The 20,296-nt window shown below is 38.4% G+C and overlaps 5 protein-coding genes, 1 long non-coding RNA gene and 1 pseudogene across 7 annotated transcripts; 5 read left to right on the top strand and 2 right to left on the bottom strand.

Annotated features, from left to right (window-relative positions):
• Positions 1-871: 871 nt before the first annotated feature.
• On the top strand, positions 872-5,395 carry LOC116922689 (solute carrier family 22 member 4-like). The gene is made up of 11 exons (XM_045169166.1): positions 872-880; positions 948-1,179; positions 1,380-1,627; positions 1,700-1,803; positions 1,876-2,030; positions 2,095-2,263; positions 2,334-2,786; positions 2,961-3,453; positions 3,518-3,632; positions 4,962-5,127; positions 5,187-5,395. Exons 1-7 carry the CDS (start codon positions 872-874, stop codon positions 2,515-2,517), a joined length of 1,101 nt encoding a protein of 366 aa, XP_045025101.1. The 3' UTR covers positions 2,518-2,786; positions 2,961-3,453; positions 3,518-3,632; positions 4,962-5,127; positions 5,187-5,395.
• A 767-nt stretch (positions 5,396-6,162) lies between these two features.
• LOC116917430 lies at positions 6,163-7,210 on the top strand. Its single transcript, XM_032922904.2, has 3 exons — positions 6,163-6,267; positions 6,331-6,515; positions 6,578-7,210. The coding sequence occupies exons 1-3, from the start codon at positions 6,199-6,201 to the stop codon at positions 7,128-7,130; spliced, it is 807 nt and encodes a 268-aa protein (XP_032778795.2). The 5' UTR covers positions 6,163-6,198; the 3' UTR covers positions 7,131-7,210.
• On the bottom strand, positions 7,161-8,543 carry LOC123470204 (putative nuclease HARBI1). Its single transcript, XM_045170195.1, has 5 exons — positions 8,179-8,543; positions 7,974-8,114; positions 7,694-7,900; positions 7,506-7,627; positions 7,161-7,427 (listed from the first exon to the last, which is right to left on the bottom strand). Exons 1-5 carry the CDS (start codon positions 8,344-8,346, stop codon positions 7,211-7,213), a joined length of 855 nt encoding a protein of 284 aa, XP_045026130.1. The 5' UTR covers positions 8,347-8,543; the 3' UTR covers positions 7,161-7,210.
• Positions 8,544-13,323: 4,780 nt separating this feature from the next.
• LOC116936171 lies at positions 13,324-14,732 on the top strand (annotated as a pseudogene).
• On the bottom strand, positions 14,134-15,212 carry LOC116936172 (putative nuclease HARBI1). Its single transcript, XM_032943354.2, has 3 exons — positions 14,929-15,212; positions 14,728-14,868; positions 14,134-14,670 (listed from the first exon to the last, which is right to left on the bottom strand). The coding sequence occupies exons 1-3, from the start codon at positions 15,049-15,051 to the stop codon at positions 14,563-14,565; spliced, it is 372 nt and encodes a 123-aa protein (XP_032799245.2). The 5' UTR covers positions 15,052-15,212; the 3' UTR covers positions 14,134-14,562.
• A 232-nt stretch (positions 15,213-15,444) lies between these two features.
• LOC116926868 lies at positions 15,445-17,018 on the top strand. 2 transcript variants are annotated; one of them, XR_006642965.1, is made up of 5 exons: positions 15,445-15,589; positions 15,670-15,807; positions 15,866-15,957; positions 16,026-16,228; positions 16,291-17,018. It is a non-coding gene; the product is annotated as an uncharacterized LOC116926868 (long non-coding RNA). The 2 variants fall into 2 exon arrangements; XR_006642964.1 differs by having other exon boundaries at positions 15,468-15,589; positions 15,654-15,807.
• A 383-nt stretch (positions 17,019-17,401) lies between these two features.
• Positions 17,402-20,221, top strand: LOC123469823 (mucin-17-like). The gene is made up of 3 exons (XM_045169165.1): positions 17,402-17,412; positions 17,515-18,320; positions 18,391-20,221. Exons 1-3 carry the CDS (start codon positions 17,402-17,404, stop codon positions 19,827-19,829), a joined length of 2,256 nt encoding a protein of 751 aa, XP_045025100.1. The 3' UTR covers positions 19,830-20,221.
• Positions 20,222-20,296: the final 75 nt, after the last annotated feature.

The following is a 20,296-nucleotide window of genomic DNA, read 5'->3' as shown; positions in this document are numbered from 1 at the left end:
CCACAACTGATGAAGTTGAAGGAGAAGATTATGATGGAGCAGTTGCCATTGGAGGCAGGCAAACTTTCACAGCACGAGCTGCGATTCTCAATGATGTGGCAGGAGAAGACTTTGACCCATTTGCTGAACATCGGATATCAACTATTGCTGATAGAGAAGATGAATACAGAGCAATGCGTTGGAAGTTGATTATTTCCCCAGAACGTGTTGATTCATTTGCTGAAGGTAAATTTAATATTTGTTATTCATTTTGTATAATTGTGTGTTGTAATGCAATAGTGGAACACATTATTCAATGTAATCTTATTTTAAAATGAAGAACATCTGTGATTGTGAAGTAAACTCTTTTTGTTTATCTATATTCTCATATCGTGACCCAATGGCAAATTAAAAGAGTGCCATAGCAACCAGTTAAGTTAAAAGCTCTTGGAGGTGAGTAATCTAAGGCTCTCAAAGGGGAATTGTTACAAGAAACTATTAAGCATACTAGAAGCCAATATTAACCTAGAACAAGCTACTTAATTATAGGTGGATTATTCACTTGTGGGCCAGGAGCTGATCTGCTCAAATTCCCCTTCCGTAATCATAATAAATAACATAAGTAAAAAAATAATAATAACCACGTATGTATTTGTAACTTCTTGTGGGCGAAGAAACCGTTTAAGAGTTGTTTCTACTTTCCGTCGCTCACAGGGAGTTTTGGGTCTTGACTGCCAATTTTCCTATAAATTTTGATTACAAGATCTTCCTTACTTTGAATTAAAACCCATTTTTCTTTTTTATATTGCTATTCTGTGCAGGCGGTAAAACCCCAGACGTTGGATCTCGCACTTACGCTCACATTATTCGTGAACAACAATTGCGCGCCGAAATGCAAGAGGTAACAATAATGGATAATTTATGGTGTAGTTGGGATTGTACGTGTAATCATTTGTATTTATTTTTAGGTCCACCGTAAGCTTACCGACAAAGGATGGTACATTAAAAGCTGTATCCGTACCATCGGAATTATCACAAATTCAAATCATGAATTTGTGCTCCGAAGCCGATTGAAAACGAGAAGCCACCAAATCAAGACGGATCAGCAGCTAACACTTTTGACGACGGCGACCCTGGCGATGCTTTTAACGCGGACATCATCCTCGGTCATTTGGGCAAAATGGGATGGTTTCAAATCAAGTATCTTTTTTGCATCGGATATGGCCTGCTCTTTCCAACGTCGTGTATCCTTATTTTCGTCTTTGTGGGAGGCGTGCCTGCTTACAAATAACATTTTAAATTCAAAGAATGTAAATAACAAATGAAATGGGAAATGCCTTGTAGCACATATTTCTGCTGTTCTTTTTTATCCTTGGAATAATGCGTGCTCATTTTATGCGCGGACAGGTGTTTTGTTGATGGTTGCGATGGTCCAATTGATCCAGAGTACAAAGCCGATTGGCTAAACGGAACTGCCCTCAACAGTCTTCTGGCAACTCCTCGTGCATGGCGCTGTAACTACCAGGATTTTGATACCATACCGAATGCTACCACCCCGGAGTGTGCATATAAAAATTACACGGTCAACGCCACTTGCCACAACTGGATTTTCAACAAGTCTGTTTTTACAAGAACAATTGTTACTGACGTAAGATACAGTTGCCCATTTAAATATCCATACATTCTACAAGTTAATTTAGTTTAAATATTTTTTGCCCAGTACCTTCTCGTGTGCGATGAATCATGGAAGATTACCTTTGGTTCGTTCATCACAATGCTGGGAGTTTTGCTGGGTGCTTTTTTCCTCGGGCCTTTGCCGGATTTGTAAGTGCGCAGTTCCACGGAGGAACATCGCGTAGTTTGGACATTTATTCCTCAATTGTGAATCATTTCTAGAATAGGACGACGCACGTCAGTTGTTGCACTGGGGACGTGGATGGCGGCCTTAGGCATAGGTTCGTGTTTCGCTCCTAATTTTGACGCGTTTGCAGGACTTCGATTTCTTACTGGTATGGGAGGTATTGCTGTTTTACAACCCCTCATTATTTGGGGTAAGCCAATAAAGAATTTGAGTGTCTAAGAAAACATTTTCATGTAATATTTATGTTTATGAAGGATTGGAAGCACAGGCTCCAGTAATGCGAATCAAATTTATTTGTCTCATCTATTGCTTTCAATCCATTGGAAATCTTATTAGTGGATTACTGGCATATTTTATCCGTGATTGGATAATATTGCAGTTCTGCCTTTTTGTGCCGATGGGGAAAATGGTAGTTACATATTTGTAAGCTTCATTCACGTTTTGTTACCCTAATTATTTATAGCTCCAGTTGTTTGACGATTTTCTTGATTAGCATTTTGCCTGAATCGACTCGCTGGCTAACAGTTAAGAAGAAATATCCTGAAGCCAAGGGAATCTATGAAAATGCAGCCAAATTAAACAAGAAAATCATTCCTGCTTACTTACTGGTCATTTCTAAGAAAGTTACTGTTGACTTTCCGGTGGCTGTACATGACATGTCGGTAGATGATAGTTGAAGCCTCTCAGAATTCTCTTCGAGTAAGCAAGCGCCATGGGATTGTTACAAGGGTTGCGTCTGGAATGACCAAGGGTTGCGTCTGGAATGACCTTGGCTTGCTTTGCTTTGACGTCTTATATAAGAAGACAAAATTGAGAACTACGACAGTTGTGTTTCATCTTTTGCCAAGAATGGAGTGTCTCGTGTGTAAGATAGCGTTTAAAAAGGGAGATCAGAAAATTAAGTGCAATCAGTGCGAGAAATCGGTTCACCGACGCTGTTTTACATGTAAGTTCAGTCTTTGCTCTTAACTGTTTTGTATTCTACTTATTACTGAAAGATTTGAAAAGTATGAGATTGCAAGAGACTATTTTCTATGTCATTATTTCTTGTTTGCTGAAAACTTGTTTGTGAAATTGATGTCTTCCTATGATTTTTACTAATTTTTTTCATTTACTTCAGCGATTGACAAGGATTGCTACAAGATCGCAAAGCGGGACAATTTGTTTACATGTTTTTCTTGTGAACTGGAGAGTATTCCCTCAGCCGCCGTTGAAGCTAATTCGATTCCGCTCCAGCAATCACGACCTAAACGGAACAGAAAACCGAACCCTCGTTACGACCAAAGTTCTCCGAAAAGGCGAAATGCAGCAGTTATTCCTTTCTCGGATTCAGTTATCGCTTCAACTTCTTCAACTACAAACATAATTGTCAATGAAACATTTACTATTCATAGCTCCTCTAACCACTCAGTCGTCCTTGAAGAAGTTGTCCCTCCAATGCCGTCAATAAATATGGACTTTCCAGATATTCCACAGGAATTACTTGACATGGCAGTTGCCAATATGTCTCTGAATGACTCTGCAATTAATCCTTTTGATTTTTCTTTTAGATTAGACACTTCACTTCACCCGCCAAGCCCAGTTAGACCAGAAGATAATTCCACAGCTAGCAGGTATACAATTAAAAAATGTTTATTGCAAACGAAGTAACTAATAATATTTTGTCTTATCACTTAGATCATCCTTTGAATCAGAGAATGGAGATAGTGTTCATTCGCCTCGTCACGTTACTCCGGTCCCCATCAGAGAGAAAAGCGTGATTTACGAGGAGCCAATCACACCAGCAATCCGGGTGAAACACTTTTATATTGAATTTGGGGCTTCGATAAGGGGAAAGGATCAGTTGTTGGATGGAATAGGTAATCGATATGGGAGAAAAAGCGAGAAACCCACTAAAAGTGGAGTAGTCACTTGGCTTTGTACGAGGCGTGGTTTAAAAGGTGAGCAATCCTGTGCAGCGTTTGTAAAGCAAAAGGGAGAAGAATTTAAGGAAGGTGAAAAGGGTCATAGTCACCTTCCCGATCCCTCTCTGATTTTGAAAGTTCCCTTAGTAAAAAAAATTAAAGAAAATGCACTCTCCAAAAAATTTGAATCTGCTAAAGCTATTGCTGAAGAAGCACTTGTCCCAGCTGCTATGCAGCATCCAGATTTAGATCTACCGCACCCAGATAATTTAGCTAAGGCTGGCAATTACATCAGACAAAAGGACAGGCCTCTACATCCAACCACCCTCCAATTTGAATTGCAACACCATGCTCTGCCGAAGGATTTTTTTGTTGGTGACATCACTGTAGGGGATAGACGGAACATTTTGTTCGCCAGTAAAGAGCAGTTAAGGGATTTGCAAAATATGCGTAGATGGTATGTTGACGGGACTTTTCATGTGGCTAAACTTCCATTTAGCCAGTTGTTCACCATCCATGGGTTTGTCACGAAGAATGGAAAGTCAAAACAGATTCCATTGCTCTATGTGTTGATGTCCGGTCGCGAGCTAAGCGATTATGTCGCGGTCCTTGAAAAATTAAAATCTCTTTTTGATCCCGAGTACGAACCTTGCTTAGAAAAAGTGGTCTTGGATTTCGAAACAGCGACCAAAAGAGCATTTGAAGATGTTTTCCCTGATACGAAGATTTTTGGTTGCAATTTTCATTGGACGCAAAGTGTGTATCGTAATCTAAAAAGACTTGAATTTTCAGTAGCTTACAGGACAGATTCAAAAATCAAAGAGTTAGTGCGGGAAACATTAGCTTTGCCATTCGTTCCATATCAAGAAATTCAAGGTTGTTTCAAACAACTGAAGGATCGATCAGTCCAATTAGTTGATGATTTGATTGCATTAAACGAAGAAAGAACCGACGATAATCTTCCACCATTACCTATTACAGATGTGAGAACGTTCTTTGACTATGTCGAGAAACAGTGGATTACGAGTCGTGTTTGGTCTCCAGATACTTGGAGCGTCTTTTTTCAAGAAGTGCGGACGAATAATGATGCCGAAGGGTGGCATTACCGGATAAACATGCATGCTCCTAAGAAGGGCGATTTGAACCTATATCATCTAATTGAACTTCTCTATAAAGAAACTCAGATGAATTTGATTAATAAAAGATTGTTGTTACAGGGTAAAGACGTCAGGAGTCAGAACAAAGTGTATATGAGGACCAACGAGAGGATTAAAGATATTTGGGAGAAATATCAACACACCAAGGAATATACCGTAGATGACCTTCTGAAGTACTGCTCCAAGACTTATCGCATGCCCTGTGAATATGACCAATCTGATTAAGGTAATTTACAAATTTGATAAAGTCTAAACATCCATTTAAATAATCATTTATTTTATTAGAAGGCTTTCTTCGTCATCTGCAGCACTGGAAGCATCTCGTCTTTACTTGTTAGATGAGTTCAACTGCTTTTCTTGAAAACGAATTGAGAATCTATACAATCGTCAGTCAAGTCGTATAAATGTTCCAATAGTGTATTTTGATTTTTAAATTCAGTTGCTTCTTGCCAAAATACAGATATAACTACAATAAAGCAAGTTTTTTTTCAGAACTATTGTTTGTAATAAAACTAAATCGTTCTTACTTAAGTATCTCGTACCGGCAATCTCGTACTGACAGTCTCGTACCCAAAGGGAACGAACCCCGCTTGGTGGCGCAGCGCTCACCCCCTGCGACCGTATATAAGGCGGCCCAGTTTCCCTCAAATTTCATTAAGCGGCTTGGAGCAATGCCGGGCGGTTGGTTAGAGTAGTGGCTCTTCTACGACGAAGAAATTTTTTAAAATATCTTCTGTCAAGAGCCGATGATCTCGTACCGACTGCTTAGAAGCTCCAATCTCGTACCGATGATCTCGTACCGTTACGAGATATATGGTACGAGAATAAAGTAGTACGAGATCGAAGAACACCGTAAATTTATGAGGAAACCAAAAAGGGATCAATGGCTACAGAAAGAAGTCGATACTCTATTGGATCAAGCAATTATTTATAAGGTAATGGGAAATCCATTGAAGTTATTTCTATTTTATTACATTATTTTGATTGTTGTATAGGAAATATTGGATGGGAAACATGCTCACAATGTAAGCCAAATCGACAAGCAAAACATGTGGAAACAAATAACCATCATTATTCATCAAGAACATCCTGAATGTCCTGAAAAAACAGTTGACTTTGTAAAAAAGAAGTGGCAAAATTTTACAGCGGCAGCAAGGACTGCCATCAGGAATTATAATGCTGGTCTAACAGAAACAGGTAGAAAGAATAATTATTGAAGTCGTTACTCTTTTTTTAATATGTTTCCTTTGCTGTCACAGGTGGTAAGCCGTTAGGAAATAATGGTGTGTTATCTCCCATGTACTACAAATACTATGAGCAAGTTTTACGGCTCGACAACCCATCTGTTGCTGCAACTGCTATTCCAGTATAAAATTTTCTTGTCAACTGAAATTTACTTCTGTAACAGACAAATTTATGTTTATTACAGGGATCTGTGTCTACCGATGATCCAATTCTAAGTGACAAGACCAATCAACTTTTGATTATGGAACACATTCTTGGAAGACCTTCAAACAATAAAGCAGACTTCAATGACGATGAAGGGGACGAAAACCCTCATCAAGACGATACAATTAATTTCATTGAATGTGCTCTAACCAACACAAGTGACGAGTAAAACTCTTTAACAGAATTTTACTCATATTGTTTGTAACGTATTCTATCTTCGTTTTAAGACAGGGTAAAGATTATTTGTCAGCATCGGATAATGAGAGCCGTCCAAATGACATTTCACTCTTAAGGACTCCCACGCCAGGGCAGTTGGCCATTGAAAATGGATTGAACCCCGAACATCAATCAGCAGCTCTCACTAGTAAAAATACTGCTGCTGATAAGGGCAAATCACTAGGAAAGAAAAGCCACGTTGTCGCGAAACGTTCGAATTCCACACCCATTCCATCAATTTCTGCTGACATATCGAAGACAGTTTCCTTAAAATCAATCTCTGTTGATTCTTCTGTTGATTCCGTATCTCCATCACCAACCTCTGCCTTTCTATCGTTTAAGCAAAAAAGAGCGTCATTGACACTAAGGCAAACGGTGAAAAGAGCAAAGTTTTCAGTGTGTAATCTAGCAGACTCGGCGGCCAAGAGTAGGTTGACTGATGCCCGTTTACGTGTTCTCATATCGATCGTGACCGTTAGAGAAATGCTCAACGAACCACTTGAGAAAACCGAAATTCCACCGGATCTTTTGAATTTACTTTACAACGTCGAGGAGAATATCTAGATACATGATGTACATCAAATGCGAGATCAAAGAAGTCGATGTGTATTCGAATCTTTCAATAATACACAATTGACTCAAAACTAAAATGTATTGAATGCTACTTTCTGCCTTTTTTCATTCCCTTGTCTGCGCAATATGGTTTCTCTTTGACTTGCTGTAACTCCAGTTGGTCTTACTTCAAGATCCGCAAGCTCTTCATCCTCTTCAATGTCCAAGTCTTCAACTTCCCAGTCGTCAAGTAGTGGCATTTTCCAATTCAAAGCAAGATTGTGAAGAACACAACAAGCTACCGTTATCCTAAAAGTCGAATAATGAGACTGTTTTGTAAGAAGGGCCTTATTAAAAAACGGATAGTTAACGTAATTTTGAATATACCAAGACACTTTAGTTGGGGTCATCCTAGTTTCAGAATGAAAGACATGAAATCTTTTTTTTAATATGACAAAGCTTCGCTCAATAACGCAACGTGTGGTTTTGTGAGCTACGTTGAATCTAATCTTTATCAAATTCTAGCATTAAAAAACTGAATCAAGTAAGAATAATATAATGAAATTATAAAAAACCTTGTAGTTCTCTACTAGGTCGGTGTATGGGACAAACAAAAAAGGTGTGTTTGCATAACCACTATCACCCAATAAAAACCCCGATCCAAAATGCCCAGCTTCAAATTTCTTTCCAACAGCACTTCCTTTGAAAATGGAAGAATCGTGACAAGAGCCGGGTTTCGTAGCACAGATATTTAAAAATCTGTTGTTGGCATCACAAATCCCCTTTTGAATCAAAAATTAATGTGTGAGTTATGGACAAATGAAATGTTTTTATTTATTTTGTGAACAAGTCTACCTGCACATTAATGGAATGGTAATTCTTGCGATTGACGTACGCTTTCTCAAACAACGTAGGACGTTGTAGTCTGACATGGGTTCCATCTACACATCCTATTATCCCAGGAATGCGAGCAATGTCTGAAAAATCATTTTTGAGCTAAAAGAAAATGCATACTACGTTTAGTGTTAAAAAAACAATATGTTGTTGGCCAATAATTTACCATTGTCAGATTGTCAGAGAAGTAAATATGTTGGCCGGATATCAGCGATAGCGCGAGAGATACTGCGGTAATTGAACGGGAGACTGATGACTGACTGTAACGTAGAACGTTCCCGATCACAGTTTGAAATGTCCCGGTGGCGTAAAATTGCAAGGCTATTAGAACCATGTCAAGTGGTAAAAGATTCCTCTTTGCCTGAGTTTTTCTATTGGGTAAAAGATGTGCTATCAGCTCTGTAGGACATAAATAAGAGATTATTCACTAGTTTTCTAGTTTAAAAAGTTTAAGATAAATCCTGTGATATTTTCAATTGAAGCTCTGTTGAATCGGAAAGTCTTAATCAACTGTTCCTCAGAAAAATATGTCGAGACATCCTTTCTTGTTTGGTAAAAAGGGATGAGAAGTCTTCTTCTTAGATTTCTGCGTTCAATTCTTACCTCTCTTTCACTATCATCGGACGAGAAAATATCACTTCTATCTGTTAAATTCCCCAAATCTTGGAGAAAATCATCGATTTCGTCAATGTGTTCCATTTTGTAAACAAACTGTCAAAATTATCCACTGTTTAGTACCATTTTAGTTCAACTTAGGGAAACTAATTCAAAAACAAACTCAAATAAGTACCTAAAAAGTTATTTTTTAAAGCCAGCACTTTTGCCAACTTTAAGGCAAGACTTTGCTAACATTTCAAGTCGTAGTTCGAAAATAAACTAAGGATTTTCGGGTCGGAAATAGACTTTGCTGAAAGTTTAGCGAAATCCCAAAGTTTAGTCTAAAAAGAGTCTAAGTTTAGTCAAAGTTTAGTCTAAAACCGTTCGGAATTCGACCCCAGGGGCCGAATTCGGAACGTAAGTTCAAGTTTACTGAAAAACTTGACTTGAAAATGAGTAAGCCAATCCCTTTAAAGTTCAAGTAAAATTTCAAGTTTAGAAATGTGAAAGTGCTATTCCCATTTCTAATAATGAGTATACCAAACAAAGCTTGACTTAAATGGCAATATTTTACTCAAGCTTTTTGGCAAGTGGGAGGCACTTTCATCTTCCAATAAACACGAAGCTTACTGATGGTCTTGCAGACGATATTTCGAATAGAACTCTACAAATCTCGTAGTTGCTACGCCATAAAGTGTGCCTTTACTATACGTAAAGTTGTTTTGGTTGTTGTTGTGTTAAAAAAATAGGTCCAAAACCAAAAAGACGACCGGGAGAAAAATGAGACGTTTGGTCAGAGCGTGAGACAGAAACTCTTGTTGACCATTACAATCTGAAAAAGGTACGTAATATTATAGCTTTCGTAAGTATATGTGGTCAGTGTTTCTTTGTTTACCTTACATTTGTTCCCTTATCAAACTGTGTAAGACAAAAAATATCTTTAATTTGTTATATAGGGTGGTTCGAGGTTGCCATCTTGGCATGGTATTTTTGGACCCGTAGTGCAGCCGAAAATGAAAAGCATTGGCTTTTCTAAGTTTATGAAATAAAAGGAAGCTGTCAAAATTCCAATTGCTAGTTTTTCCCTGTATTTTACAATTATTAGAATGAGTAGATGTTGCTGCGTGAAAATTGTGCCAGTAAAGAAGTGAAAAAATCAAAGTGGGATTTTTTTCCAAAGTTAATGTTCGCTCTAATGCGAATTCTTTAGCTGCTGTCAAAACACAGCAAAAACGAAATAAGTGGCTTGCAGTTATCGACCCTTCAAACAGACTTGATTTATCATGTGAGAATTTAGTTTGCTCGAAACATTTTGTCTCAGGTAAAGCTACCAAAAGCATGCCTAGGGAAATACATCCTAACATTTATTATTTATTAGGTACACCATCAGACAATTGTGAAGATGTAGACTGGGTTCCTTCGTTGTTGATCAATAATGCTGATCCGGAATCTGATGGAATCATTGTAGAATGTAACCTGAATAATTCCGAAAGCAACATGAGTAATATGGGTAAGAAAATCTATTTCTGTTACACAGCCAACTACCATCACAGTAGTAATTAAAATTTCCGTACTATTTTGAGATCAAAATGTTCACTCTTCTGATCCCTTGAATGTCGAAGAAAGTAATTTGGAATGTAACATTAGTGACGTTCAAGAAGGTATTCTTTGCAAAATGTTTCATAATCAACGTCACACTATGAATTATAAATTATTTTTCTCTTTAAGGTAAAAATGAACACTGTTCTGATTCACTTGATTTCATGAAAAGTGAAATACTGAAACTGAAAATGGAGTGTGAAATGTGAAAGACCGATAAACAATAAATAGTCTTTAAGTTTTTGCCAAGTTACTGGTGGAATATCTGTGAGAGCGTCACGGGGTTTCTTCCACAGATCGTCGTCAATTCAATTTGGATTGTCAATTTGTAAATAGGGATAACTGTTCCAATAACCTACCCCAGAAAACACTCCGCGTTTTATTTTGGGACAAAAATCGTGCACAAAACCATTAAAAACACCCGGAAAAAGACGGCTTATTCTCGATCGCATACTGGTCTTCCCCTTTCATAATACAACCCGTTTAAAAAACGTCTTTAAATTGGTCAATTCTTTTTTTTTGAACGTCTGGTATTTTTTACTGTGAGTGAAAATTTGGTAATTGAAATTCCCAAGATAAGCCATCATATAGATGGCTTTTTCCGGTCTTAATCTGGGATTTTTTTTACCGAATGTTACGGTATTAATAAGCGCCTTTAATTGGGCTTTAATTTTTATATTAGATAACGTCGCAATCGCATATTCATAAAAACAAAACTATTTTTCTTTCTTTATGAAAATTTACAGCAAAAATAGACTTGGCAACTTAAGTTTTGTCGTAGTAGTCTCATCGTCGGTACATTTTGTCGGTGCTTCGTGAAAAATTTGATTTTTTAAATCTGATTTCATCGTTTAATATTAAAAAAATGGAAAGTGTTGGACCGAGACAGAAAAGAAGAAGAGTTGAAACTGCACTTAAAGATATTGAATTGTCTATAGAAGCAGAATCTTCTTTTACTGGAGTTCGAACGGAAGAATACAATCGATTGCCTGAAACTGCTGTAAGTGAAGAAATAGCCGACGAGCCAACAGATGTTGATACACAAGGAGATTTGATTACTAATCATCTAGTTACAGATGGTGCTGGTGCATTTCAGTGCCGAATGGATTTCTCTGAGACTTTAACAATAATTGATTTTGATTACGAGAGCGATGCGGAACCGCTCGATAGTTCCTGTGACGAATGTGAAATTTCAAGTGATGACGACTTTGACGACGATTCTATTTTTCAAAATTTGCTTAACGACGATTTACAAAGTAATGATAGTGATTCTGTTGTTTGTGATCCGCTTCCACACACATTTACAACTAAACTTGCGTCATTGGCTGTGGATTTTAAAATAAAACAAAATGCCGTTGACTCTTTACTAAGTCATGTATTACCAGCGCTACCAGAATACGAAGAGCTGGATCTACCTAAAACATGCAGGACACTGCTTAATACTGTGAAAAAAAACGGTCCTTAAATGTGTTGAACCAGGGCATTATTTTCATTTCGGTCTTTCTCGTGGCATAAGATTTATGCTCCAAAAATATGGCTTTCTTTTAAAAAATGTTTTGCTAGAAGTGTTCCGCTTCATTTTCAACACCGATGGACTTCCAGTAGCAAAAGCATCGGGAAGTCAAGTGTGGCCAATTCAATGTAAATTCTTTGATGCTCCAATGTCGAACTGGCCTCCGTTCGTTCTTGGGATTTTTCATGCAAATAGTAAACCAAAAAACGCAAATGACTACCTTAAAGATTTTGTCAAGGAACTAGTGAAACTCCAACAAACCGGATTTTTTCATAATGGAAAAGTTATAAAAATAGTGGTATTTGGCTTCAGTTGTGATGCCCCCGCAAATGCCCTTATCAAGTTTATTAAAATTCACACAGGATACGAAAGCTGTCCAAAATGTGAAGTTCACGGTAAATATGCGGGGCGCGTAGTAATTTTAGAGACATCGGCACCACTTAGAAGTCACGAAAATTTTATAAACAAAACTCAAGATGGGCACCATAACGGAACATCATTATTGGAACTTTTGGACATCGATATGGTTACCTCATTCGCTGTAGATTACATGCATTGTGTGTGTCTCGGAGTAATGAGGAAACTATTGTGGCTTTGGATTCGTGGCCCTCTTTCTACTAGAATAGGTTGCCAAAATATTGAGGGGATATCAGCTGCATTAGTGATGATCAAAAATTTTGTTCCTTGTTATTTCGCAAGAAAACCACGAGTATTGGCTGAACTACCCCGCTGGAAAGCTACTGAGCTGCGCCAATTTCTGCTGTACACCGGGCCAGCAATTTTAAAAGCACTTTTTAAAGGAAAGCCCCTGGAAGATTTTTATGATAATTTTATGCTTCTGCATACAGCTATCAAAATTCTTTCTCAACCACATCTGTGCCAGGAACCTGTAAACAACCGTTATGCAAAAGATTTGTTAGTTGCTTTTGTTGAAGAGTGCAAAATTATTTATGGCGAAAGGTTCATCTCATATAATGTTCACTGCCTCATACATTTGCCAGATGATGTGATGAGATTTGGTCATTTGGACAACTTCAGCTCATTCTCTTTCGAAAATAATATGAAGAAAATTAAATCAATGATCAGAAAACATGAACGTGTTCTAAGTCAGATGGTGAGACGAATTGCCGAAGAAGAACGTAATTTTATAGAATTCAACAAAATCGATACGGGAAAAACAGTTTTGAAAAAAAAACACACCAATGGACCAGTTCTGAGCACAGGCGCTGGAAAACAATATAACATTGCATTACAAATCTATAACTTTAAAATGTGATGAAGCTAACAGCTATTTTATTTTAAAAGATGAAACGGTTGTTAAAATGTTAAACATTATCGAGCAAGAAAACGTTATCACAATAATTGGCAAAGAATTAAACAATCGTGGGAAAAACGATCTCTTTTAAAACCACTTCAATCTTCAAAACTCGGCATTTATACAGTGAAAATTTCGAGTTTATCATCTCAAAAATCATGGCCCATAACAGAAATCAAATGCAAAGCCTTTGGCATTCCCTATTCTTCAAAAAACGAATTGGCAATTTTCCCGCTTATGCTCAAAGAAGACTAATTCTGGCGATCTGGCAAGTGGCAACGCTGAAAGAGCAGAAGAGGTATGGAAACAAAAGATGGGAGATAACGTCACGAGAGCCACAACTAAAAATTGGAATAAGTGTTTCATTGTTACCGTAAGAAACTGTTATATCGTGGTGGTGCTACTCTTTCATCAAATTGTATTGTGTGCCTTTATTCCCTATCTTTTAAAATCTGTGTCCCGTCGAGTTCCTAAAGTTATCTGATAAATGATGGCAACGAAGAGGCGTGGTTTGCCTTCAACTCTTGCTGCAACGCACGTACGTAAGTAATAAACTGATTGTTTCATTCTTCATTTTCACTAATTCATCTTCGTTGTAGTCTTTTGCCATAGTCAAATTTCATTTACCTGCTAACACGAGTCAGTTTGATATTGCCCCTTTGGAGTGGACCAAGAAGACGGGGAATAAAACCACATGTTATTGGTCAAATGAAGATGCAGCAGAGAATGCTACTGCATTGGTAAATTTGATAACAAAGAAAGCTGTTGTTGATAAAGAAAATTGGACGGTCTTCAATGTAACAATAATTGCTAAGTTTGGTAAGTTTATTTCTTTATGAGAACTTTTTTTTTTAATTTATCCATATTTTTCAGATTTATTTGTTTACGTAAACTTTTTGAGGAATTAATCCTTTTTTTCAAGTTTCTTTCTTTACGTAAACTTTTTGAGAAATGTATCCATATTTTGCAAGATTCTTACTTTACGAATAACTTTTTGAGAAAGTTATCCTTTTTTCAAGTTTCTTTCTTTACGAATAACTTTTTGAGAAAGTTATCCTTTTTCAAATTTCTTTCTTTACGACTAACTTTTTTAGAAATTTATCCTTATTTTTCATTTATTTTCAGACACTTCCAAAGGAGCACAAGACCGATTGAAGAATGCAATTAATGGTGAACAGGTGGTTAGCACTGATCTTGAAAAAAGAGGAAGAGATGGGCGCACTGAAGCAAAGAAACGTAGGGCAGCTGTTGTTGATGCTGTGTCTTCCCCTCTCCTCATTGTAAAGCCGTCGGATTCCAGGGATGCTGCGAGTACTGCGGTTTGCACTGTGGCAAATTATGGAACATCAGATCAGAGTGATGCACCCAGTCGTCATTCATCAGTGAATTCGTCAACAGAACGTATCGAAATACTTGGTGATGGCTCTAGCTCGTCTTCAGCACCATCTTCTGATGAAGGAGTTATGAGATACGTTGAACAGCCAAACCCACTGTCCCCAAGAAGGAAACCATGACCGAATAATCCGTTAGCAAATTTTTTTCCAATCACGCTGGCTTTGAATATCGTAGAGTCCTGACAGGCCAGGCTTCGTTGCGTTGATCGATAAATAACGGCAGTCGGCATCACAAATTCCCTGTTTCAAATGGAAAAAAATTTGACAATTGATACAATACAATGATATTTCTTTTACTTGAACATTGATAGAGTGGTAATTTTTCCTGTTGACATAGGCCTTTTTAAAATTGACCGGTCGCACAATGCGTACGTGAGTCCCATCAATACATCCTATCACACCTGGCATTCTGCCGACATTTTGAAAATCTCGTTTTACCTAGTAAACATTAAGGTAAAGTTTTCCATCAAACTTGGTGTGATATTACGCTGCACTTGCCTTAACAAGATCATCTGGAAACGATACATAGTTTCTAGATATAATAGAGAGTGCCAATGAAACATTGTGGACAGCCCTTGAAACAGAAGACTGGCTTATTCTTAAAACGTTTCCGACTACCATTTGAAAACAGTCATGGGGGAAATCGTCTGTCGTTGTGTCTAATTTCGGAAATAGCGGATCAATTTAGTCAGAGCCTCCAGCAAGTGTGTGATAAGTGCACAAATCAGGAAACAAGTTGGAAAACTTCCACAGCCAATTACAACAGTGATAAAGGAAACGAAAAGAGCAGACGATACCAGAAAAATTTAATTTCGAATAGAAACACTGACAATGGCCGTTGTATAACTCAGTTTCTCTCGATAGATGACTCTGATTCTAGTTTCCACCACTGTGCCCCGCCCCAAAACCGTCAAAATTTTAGACATTCAGACCAACGAAACGCGGTATAGGGATTCCTCTCAGCGTGAACCAACCAGTGTTCTATGACTCGGATTAAAGCAATTCAGTTAAATATAAGAAAAAAAAGTTTTGCAACGCTGGAGTGGAAACATAGGCAGCCATTAATGATAAAGCCCGGCAGACGCCCATTTTTATCAGTGACGTTCTACGTTCAAGTGTGTCATGTTGTTATTTTTTCCCTAAAAGAATCCAAGGGCAGGTATATATATAAAATTCAAGTCAAGTTATCGAAAAGTCAGGCATGAAAATCAAACCAAATTTAGTATTTTAATTTTATAGGCATTTATCTATGATGTTGTGAACAATCTTGGATCTATGGCAGCTCGATTTATTTTTCTCTCAATTGAGGAGAGCAGCTATTTTTCTTTTGCCCAGATGTTAGACAGACAAATCCCAATTGACCAGCAGCCACGCCAGGTAAACGAACAACTTGCTTGAATTCTGTGCAGATTTTTAAGAGCTCTTAGGCTTATAGGTTCCATTATTGTTGCCTTTTGACAATACAATCAAGACAATGTAATCTGGCTGGATGGATCTAGGAAGAAACCGGATGCATGTTTTGTTATGGTATTCCATAAGAGCCCTGGCTATGGCACTGCGTCCCTCCAAAGCTAAATATTTGGTTTTACGAACAGGGCTTTATGAAATTGATGGGAATGAAAGCTTACTGAAGGATGCAGAAATGACGTCAGGAATAACAGCATTCGGCCAACGGTAATTACGACCGATGATTGCATTTAAAAGCTGTTTGATCGACTGGATACCGGAAATATCGCCTTCAAACATATCGGTTGCGTAACGAGGTGCTACCCAATTCGAACTCAAGAATCATCCACAGGTAATGGCTTATTGATTTTAGAAAGCCATTGCCAAATACACTGTCTAATTTATTTTCCTCAGCTTGTGGTTTATTAATGGCCAATATCAGAATTTGTGAGCCAAGCTGTTGTGTGGAATGAAACCTACCATGCTTGAAGATGGATATGACGATAGACGGATGCGGTTAACATGAAACATCTACCAACACATACTTCATCTTCCTCCTCACTTGGGTTGAGTATTTAATGTTAACGCCAGATTTTCGTCTTCCCGTGCGTGGTCAAAGACCCGACGGGTTGGCCGAAGGCCCCAACACTCCTGACAAAATCCTTCCCTAAGTCCACCTTTTTACCTAACCCCGTGAGTTTAACCCATATTCGAGAGGCGAGCATCTGGCCTAATATATCATATATTTCATAGTATAAGTTTTTGCGTGTTTATTTTAAATGTGATTATTTTTCTAATTTTGTTAATATGATTAAACAAGTACAAAGTAAAGTTAAGAGTAAATTAATATTATTAGGAAAAAGGGTAATTTCATTACACACCATTTAAAAAGAAAAATTCAAAAATTAATTAGATAATTAGATAAAAAAATTGTAAATTGAATATTTGTCATTGTCAAATGAATAACGTAATATAAAAAAATTAGTCTTTAAAATAACATTGTCAATTGAAACCATAGAATAACATAACGCAACATTACATAAAATTAAAATAGAAAAATTTAGTAACATAAAAAAATGAGTCTGTAAAAAAACATGGTCAAATGAATAACGCAATATAATAAAAATTAGTCTGTAAAAAAACATTGTCAAATAAATACACACTCTATACAAAAACAATTAAATATCATCACTATCATCTAAAGACATGTCGTATGCATCAAATTACCATCGTTGATGTTCATTGGGTGGTCAGAAACTACAGAGGGGAAAGAACCTCAGCAACTCCAGGACAATTTCTTCTAGTAGCTGGTTTGTAGATAACTGAAAATTGGGGCAATGTTTAATTATATTTAAGTTTCATAATATAAATAGCTGTAAATACCTCAGTAGCTTGATAGCAAGACCAGAGCGTAAATAAGATTGAGTTCTTCATGCTGGTTTCTTTCTTCCGATGCGCCATAATCTTCTTGTGGGAAAGTAACTTTAGTGTCAATGTGACGTCGTCGCAGAGTTGCTGCACTACCATGGTCATCTTGTAAAAGGGTAGATAAGGGCCACCTGCCAACTACAGCATTGAAGTACAAAGTAGATATTAATTAATACTACAATTTTGTATAATATTATTAATATCTACGAGCCTTGTTTGCGACGACGAAGATGACCCACCTCCCAAAGATTTTGGAGATGCTTACAACCACGATTCAAAACTTAGAATTACGGATTCAATTTTAGAGCAGGTTTTGCAGCGCTGGGGCAGTAGTTTTACCAAAGATCCCTTCGAGCATGGCACACTTCTGTTGGAGGGCAAGGATTCAGGATTATCGAAGGCCGAAAAACGAATGGCACAGCACCTCTACGAGAAAGCCAAACTGGACGGCAGTATGCAATACAGACGTCAGAACTACTCGTCATACTATCCCAAAATGCCAGTTCCCATTCCATCGATGGACAATAGTAACGGTGCTTACGGTCGCCCAAATCCGATGTACTTGTCTGGCCGCACATCTAATATTCCGATCAAGCACACCACCAGCTCGCCTCTCCAAGGGATGGGTATGGATTTATTGGCTGAAGCGCTGGCTCAAGGCAAATTAATCTGCAAAGAAATGGTACTCACAAAAGACGTGACGATCGCTAGAAATCAGATATCTGGAGGAACAGGCGAAACGTCGCCAATAGTTTTATCTTCCGGAACCAGGGTGAAATTGATAAAAACGCCGAAAGGTATCTACATGCAAACGCCGGAAGGAAAAATTTTTCGTATTCATTCAGCCGCACCTGCTACGCCAGCATCTCCTTCAGCAATTGCTGCAGCCCTCGGCTTGAATCTTAAAACTCCCTACTCTTCTATCGGTGTTCAGGATACACCAGCAGTATTGCCCTCATACCGTGGAGGGTCCAAATCTTCTCTGATGGAACAGTCGATGTTGAAACGGATACGGGGTAACAATAACATAAAGTTATTTATATTTTCCATGAATTTATTATTCTAATATCTTGTCATGTGTCGCAGAAATGCAGCAAAAATCTTCAATTGCCGAAAGCGCTAAGCAAGTGATATCGTTTAACGATAAAAGCGCACTCTTGGCTCAGATCCGGCAGAATCTAGCTGGAAATAAGGGGCTCGGAAATACCCTGGGCAACATAACTACGAAAATGAGTAGAAGTTCATCTACCACCTCAAAAGATCTTCCTTCGGTTGCCAATAATTCGAGTCTCACTCACTTCGCTAAACAGCTAGCCAGTTTGGCTCAAAAATCAGCCGCGGACTTGTTGACTGATGTAGGAGTCGGTTGTAGTCAGTCAGACTTTGATAGCACTAGCAATAGTGGCATGTCTCCGAAAAGAACTTCGAGTCTGTTAGATCCCAAAGCAAGGGCACTGCCAAGTGCTTCACTGCCCAAGAAGGTGGCTACAGTTACCCCCAACGTGTCGAAAGCTCGAATTTTTACACCACGCCGTCCTACGGCCACGGTGGAACCTCTTTCAAAAATACCTCCTATCGTAGAACATTCGTCACCGATGGATTCATCCCTGGTTTCCAGGACTATTTCTTCTACCCCGATGGCTCTCTCGGCCCTGTCTACTTTATCTGCATCTCCTTTATCTGCAGTGAAGTCTCCAAACTTTAATCGACCTTCTGAATTTTCATCTGATCTCGTTGATTTTGCCACGAAAAACGCAGAGGAGCGTCAGCCTGCTCTGGACAGCAGTGCAAGTACTCGGAATGGAAGTGGTATTTTTGATAATCTCTCTTTGGCTTCCCAGTTGGAGGGTTTTGCTTCATGCACATCTGCTGCAGCGAGACCAACTGCCGAAAGTCTGAAGGACTTGCTGAAACCTGTAAGCAATGCAGCTGGCGAAACCATTGTGACTGGTTTACAGTGGAGTGGTGACCAAACAACAGTTGGTGGAATACCTTCGTGGTCAGATTCTCAACAATTTTCTGCCAGCCAACAGCAATGGAACAATACGGGGCAGTGGAACGATGCTGCATCAACCAGCAGTCAAGTAAACTGGCCCTGGTCATCGCAACAGCTACAGCCTCAACAATGCCAAGCAAATTTCGCCAGCGCAAGTCGTATTGGGATTTCTTCATCATCTGGTCCTTCAACCCCATCAACAGATTCATACAATCAGTATTCCAACAACTTCGACACAGATAACCAGTGGGTGAGCTACAATAATATGACTACTGCAGCTAACGCTACCTATCCCTCACATTCCCTACCACCACCCAATGGACATTATTCTACACCTCCTTACTTCCCTACTTCGTACTTCGGCTCAAATGCGCCCGTAACTCCGGCTTATGCGCCCTATCCACAAAATTCACAACCAGGATATAATACATTGGACGGTAGCAATTTCAACAACCAGTATAATAATCACGGGGGTAACGATTTCACAACAAACTACTCTCAACCCTACCCCGGTAGCTATTCGCAGTGAAGGCGCTGTGCATCACATAAGAAGTCACACTGAAATTTTGCTTAGGCATTCAATTTTTGGTTTATTTGCCGTTATTTAATTGGTCAAGGGAAAACTTGTTGGCTGATGTTATGACTTAAGATTTAGCTATGCTTTCGCTTGCCGCGCAGTAAGTGGCAAACATCAGCTATAGTAAAGATGATCAAATTGCATTATAACTGCTGTCTATATTCGTACGGTTTTCTCTGTATAAAAGGTGAATGTGTGGCGAACATTTGAGATTCTTCTATTGAAAGCTGCCGTATTTGTACGATGTTTCCCATTTGGCCTCGGTGTCGCCTGTCCTTCATACCTCCTCTTTCTGAACCTTTAATTGTTTGTTATTTTGCCGTGAACGAGGGAAGTGGAGCAAATTTAGTGTTAACGTGACGACTAGTTATGAATAAATTTGAAACACTGTGAAGACCTTGATTTCGGAAAATTTTCCT

The sequence above is a fragment of the Daphnia magna genome, linkage group LG2 (assembly GCF_020631705.1).
Source record: "Daphnia magna isolate NIES linkage group LG2, ASM2063170v1.1, whole genome shotgun sequence".
Taxonomy (NCBI): domain Eukaryota; kingdom Metazoa; phylum Arthropoda; class Branchiopoda; order Diplostraca; family Daphniidae; genus Daphnia; species Daphnia magna.
This window is presented reverse-complemented; position numbering and strand designations above follow the sequence as displayed.

Bases quoted from the DNA above. Each gene is read 5' to 3' on its own strand.
- LOC123470204 (XM_045170195.1), bottom strand. From the start codon at position 8,346: ATGGTTCTAATAGCCTTGCAATTTTACGCCACCGGGACATTTCAAACT. The intron at 7,628-7,693 runs GTTTTTTATAAT...AATTTGATAAAG, and splicing joins ACCTAGTAGAGAACTACAAG to ATTAGATTCAACGTAGCTCA. The intron at 7,428-7,505 runs GTATATTCAAAA...TTCGACTTTTAG, and splicing joins ACCCCAACTAAAGTGTCTTG to GATAACGGTAGCTTGTTGTG.
- LOC116917430 (XM_032922904.2), top strand. From the start codon at position 6,199: ATGTACTACAAATACTATGAGCAAGTTTTACGGCTCGACAACCCATCT. The intron at 6,268-6,330 runs GTATAAAATTTT...TGTTTATTACAG, and splicing joins TTGCTGCAACTGCTATTCCA to GGATCTGTGTCTACCGATGA. The intron at 6,516-6,577 runs GTAAAACTCTTT...CTTCGTTTTAAG, and splicing joins CTAACCAACACAAGTGACGA to ACAGGGTAAAGATTATTTGT.
- LOC116936172 (XM_032943354.2), bottom strand. From the start codon at position 15,051: ATGGTAGTCGGAAACGTTTTAAGAATAAGCCAGTCTTCTGTTTCAAGG. The intron at 14,869-14,928 runs GCAAGTGCAGCG...AATGTTTACTAG, and splicing joins TTCCAGATGATCTTGTTAAG to GTAAAACGAGATTTTCAAAA. The intron at 14,671-14,727 runs GTAAAAGAAATA...CATTTGAAACAG, and splicing joins ACCACTCTATCAATGTTCAA to GGAATTTGTGATGCCGACTG.
- LOC116922689 (XM_045169166.1), top strand. The intron at 1,180-1,379 runs GTATCTTTTTTG...TCATTTTATGCG, and splicing joins ATGGGATGGTTTCAAATCAA to CGGACAGGTGTTTTGTTGAT. The intron at 2,031-2,094 runs GTAAGCCAATAA...ATGTTTATGAAG, and splicing joins ACAACCCCTCATTATTTGGG to GATTGGAAGCACAGGCTCCA.
- LOC123469823 (XM_045169165.1), top strand. The intron at 18,321-18,390 runs GTAACAATAACA...CATGTGTCGCAG, and splicing joins GATGTTGAAACGGATACGGG to AAATGCAGCAAAAATCTTCA.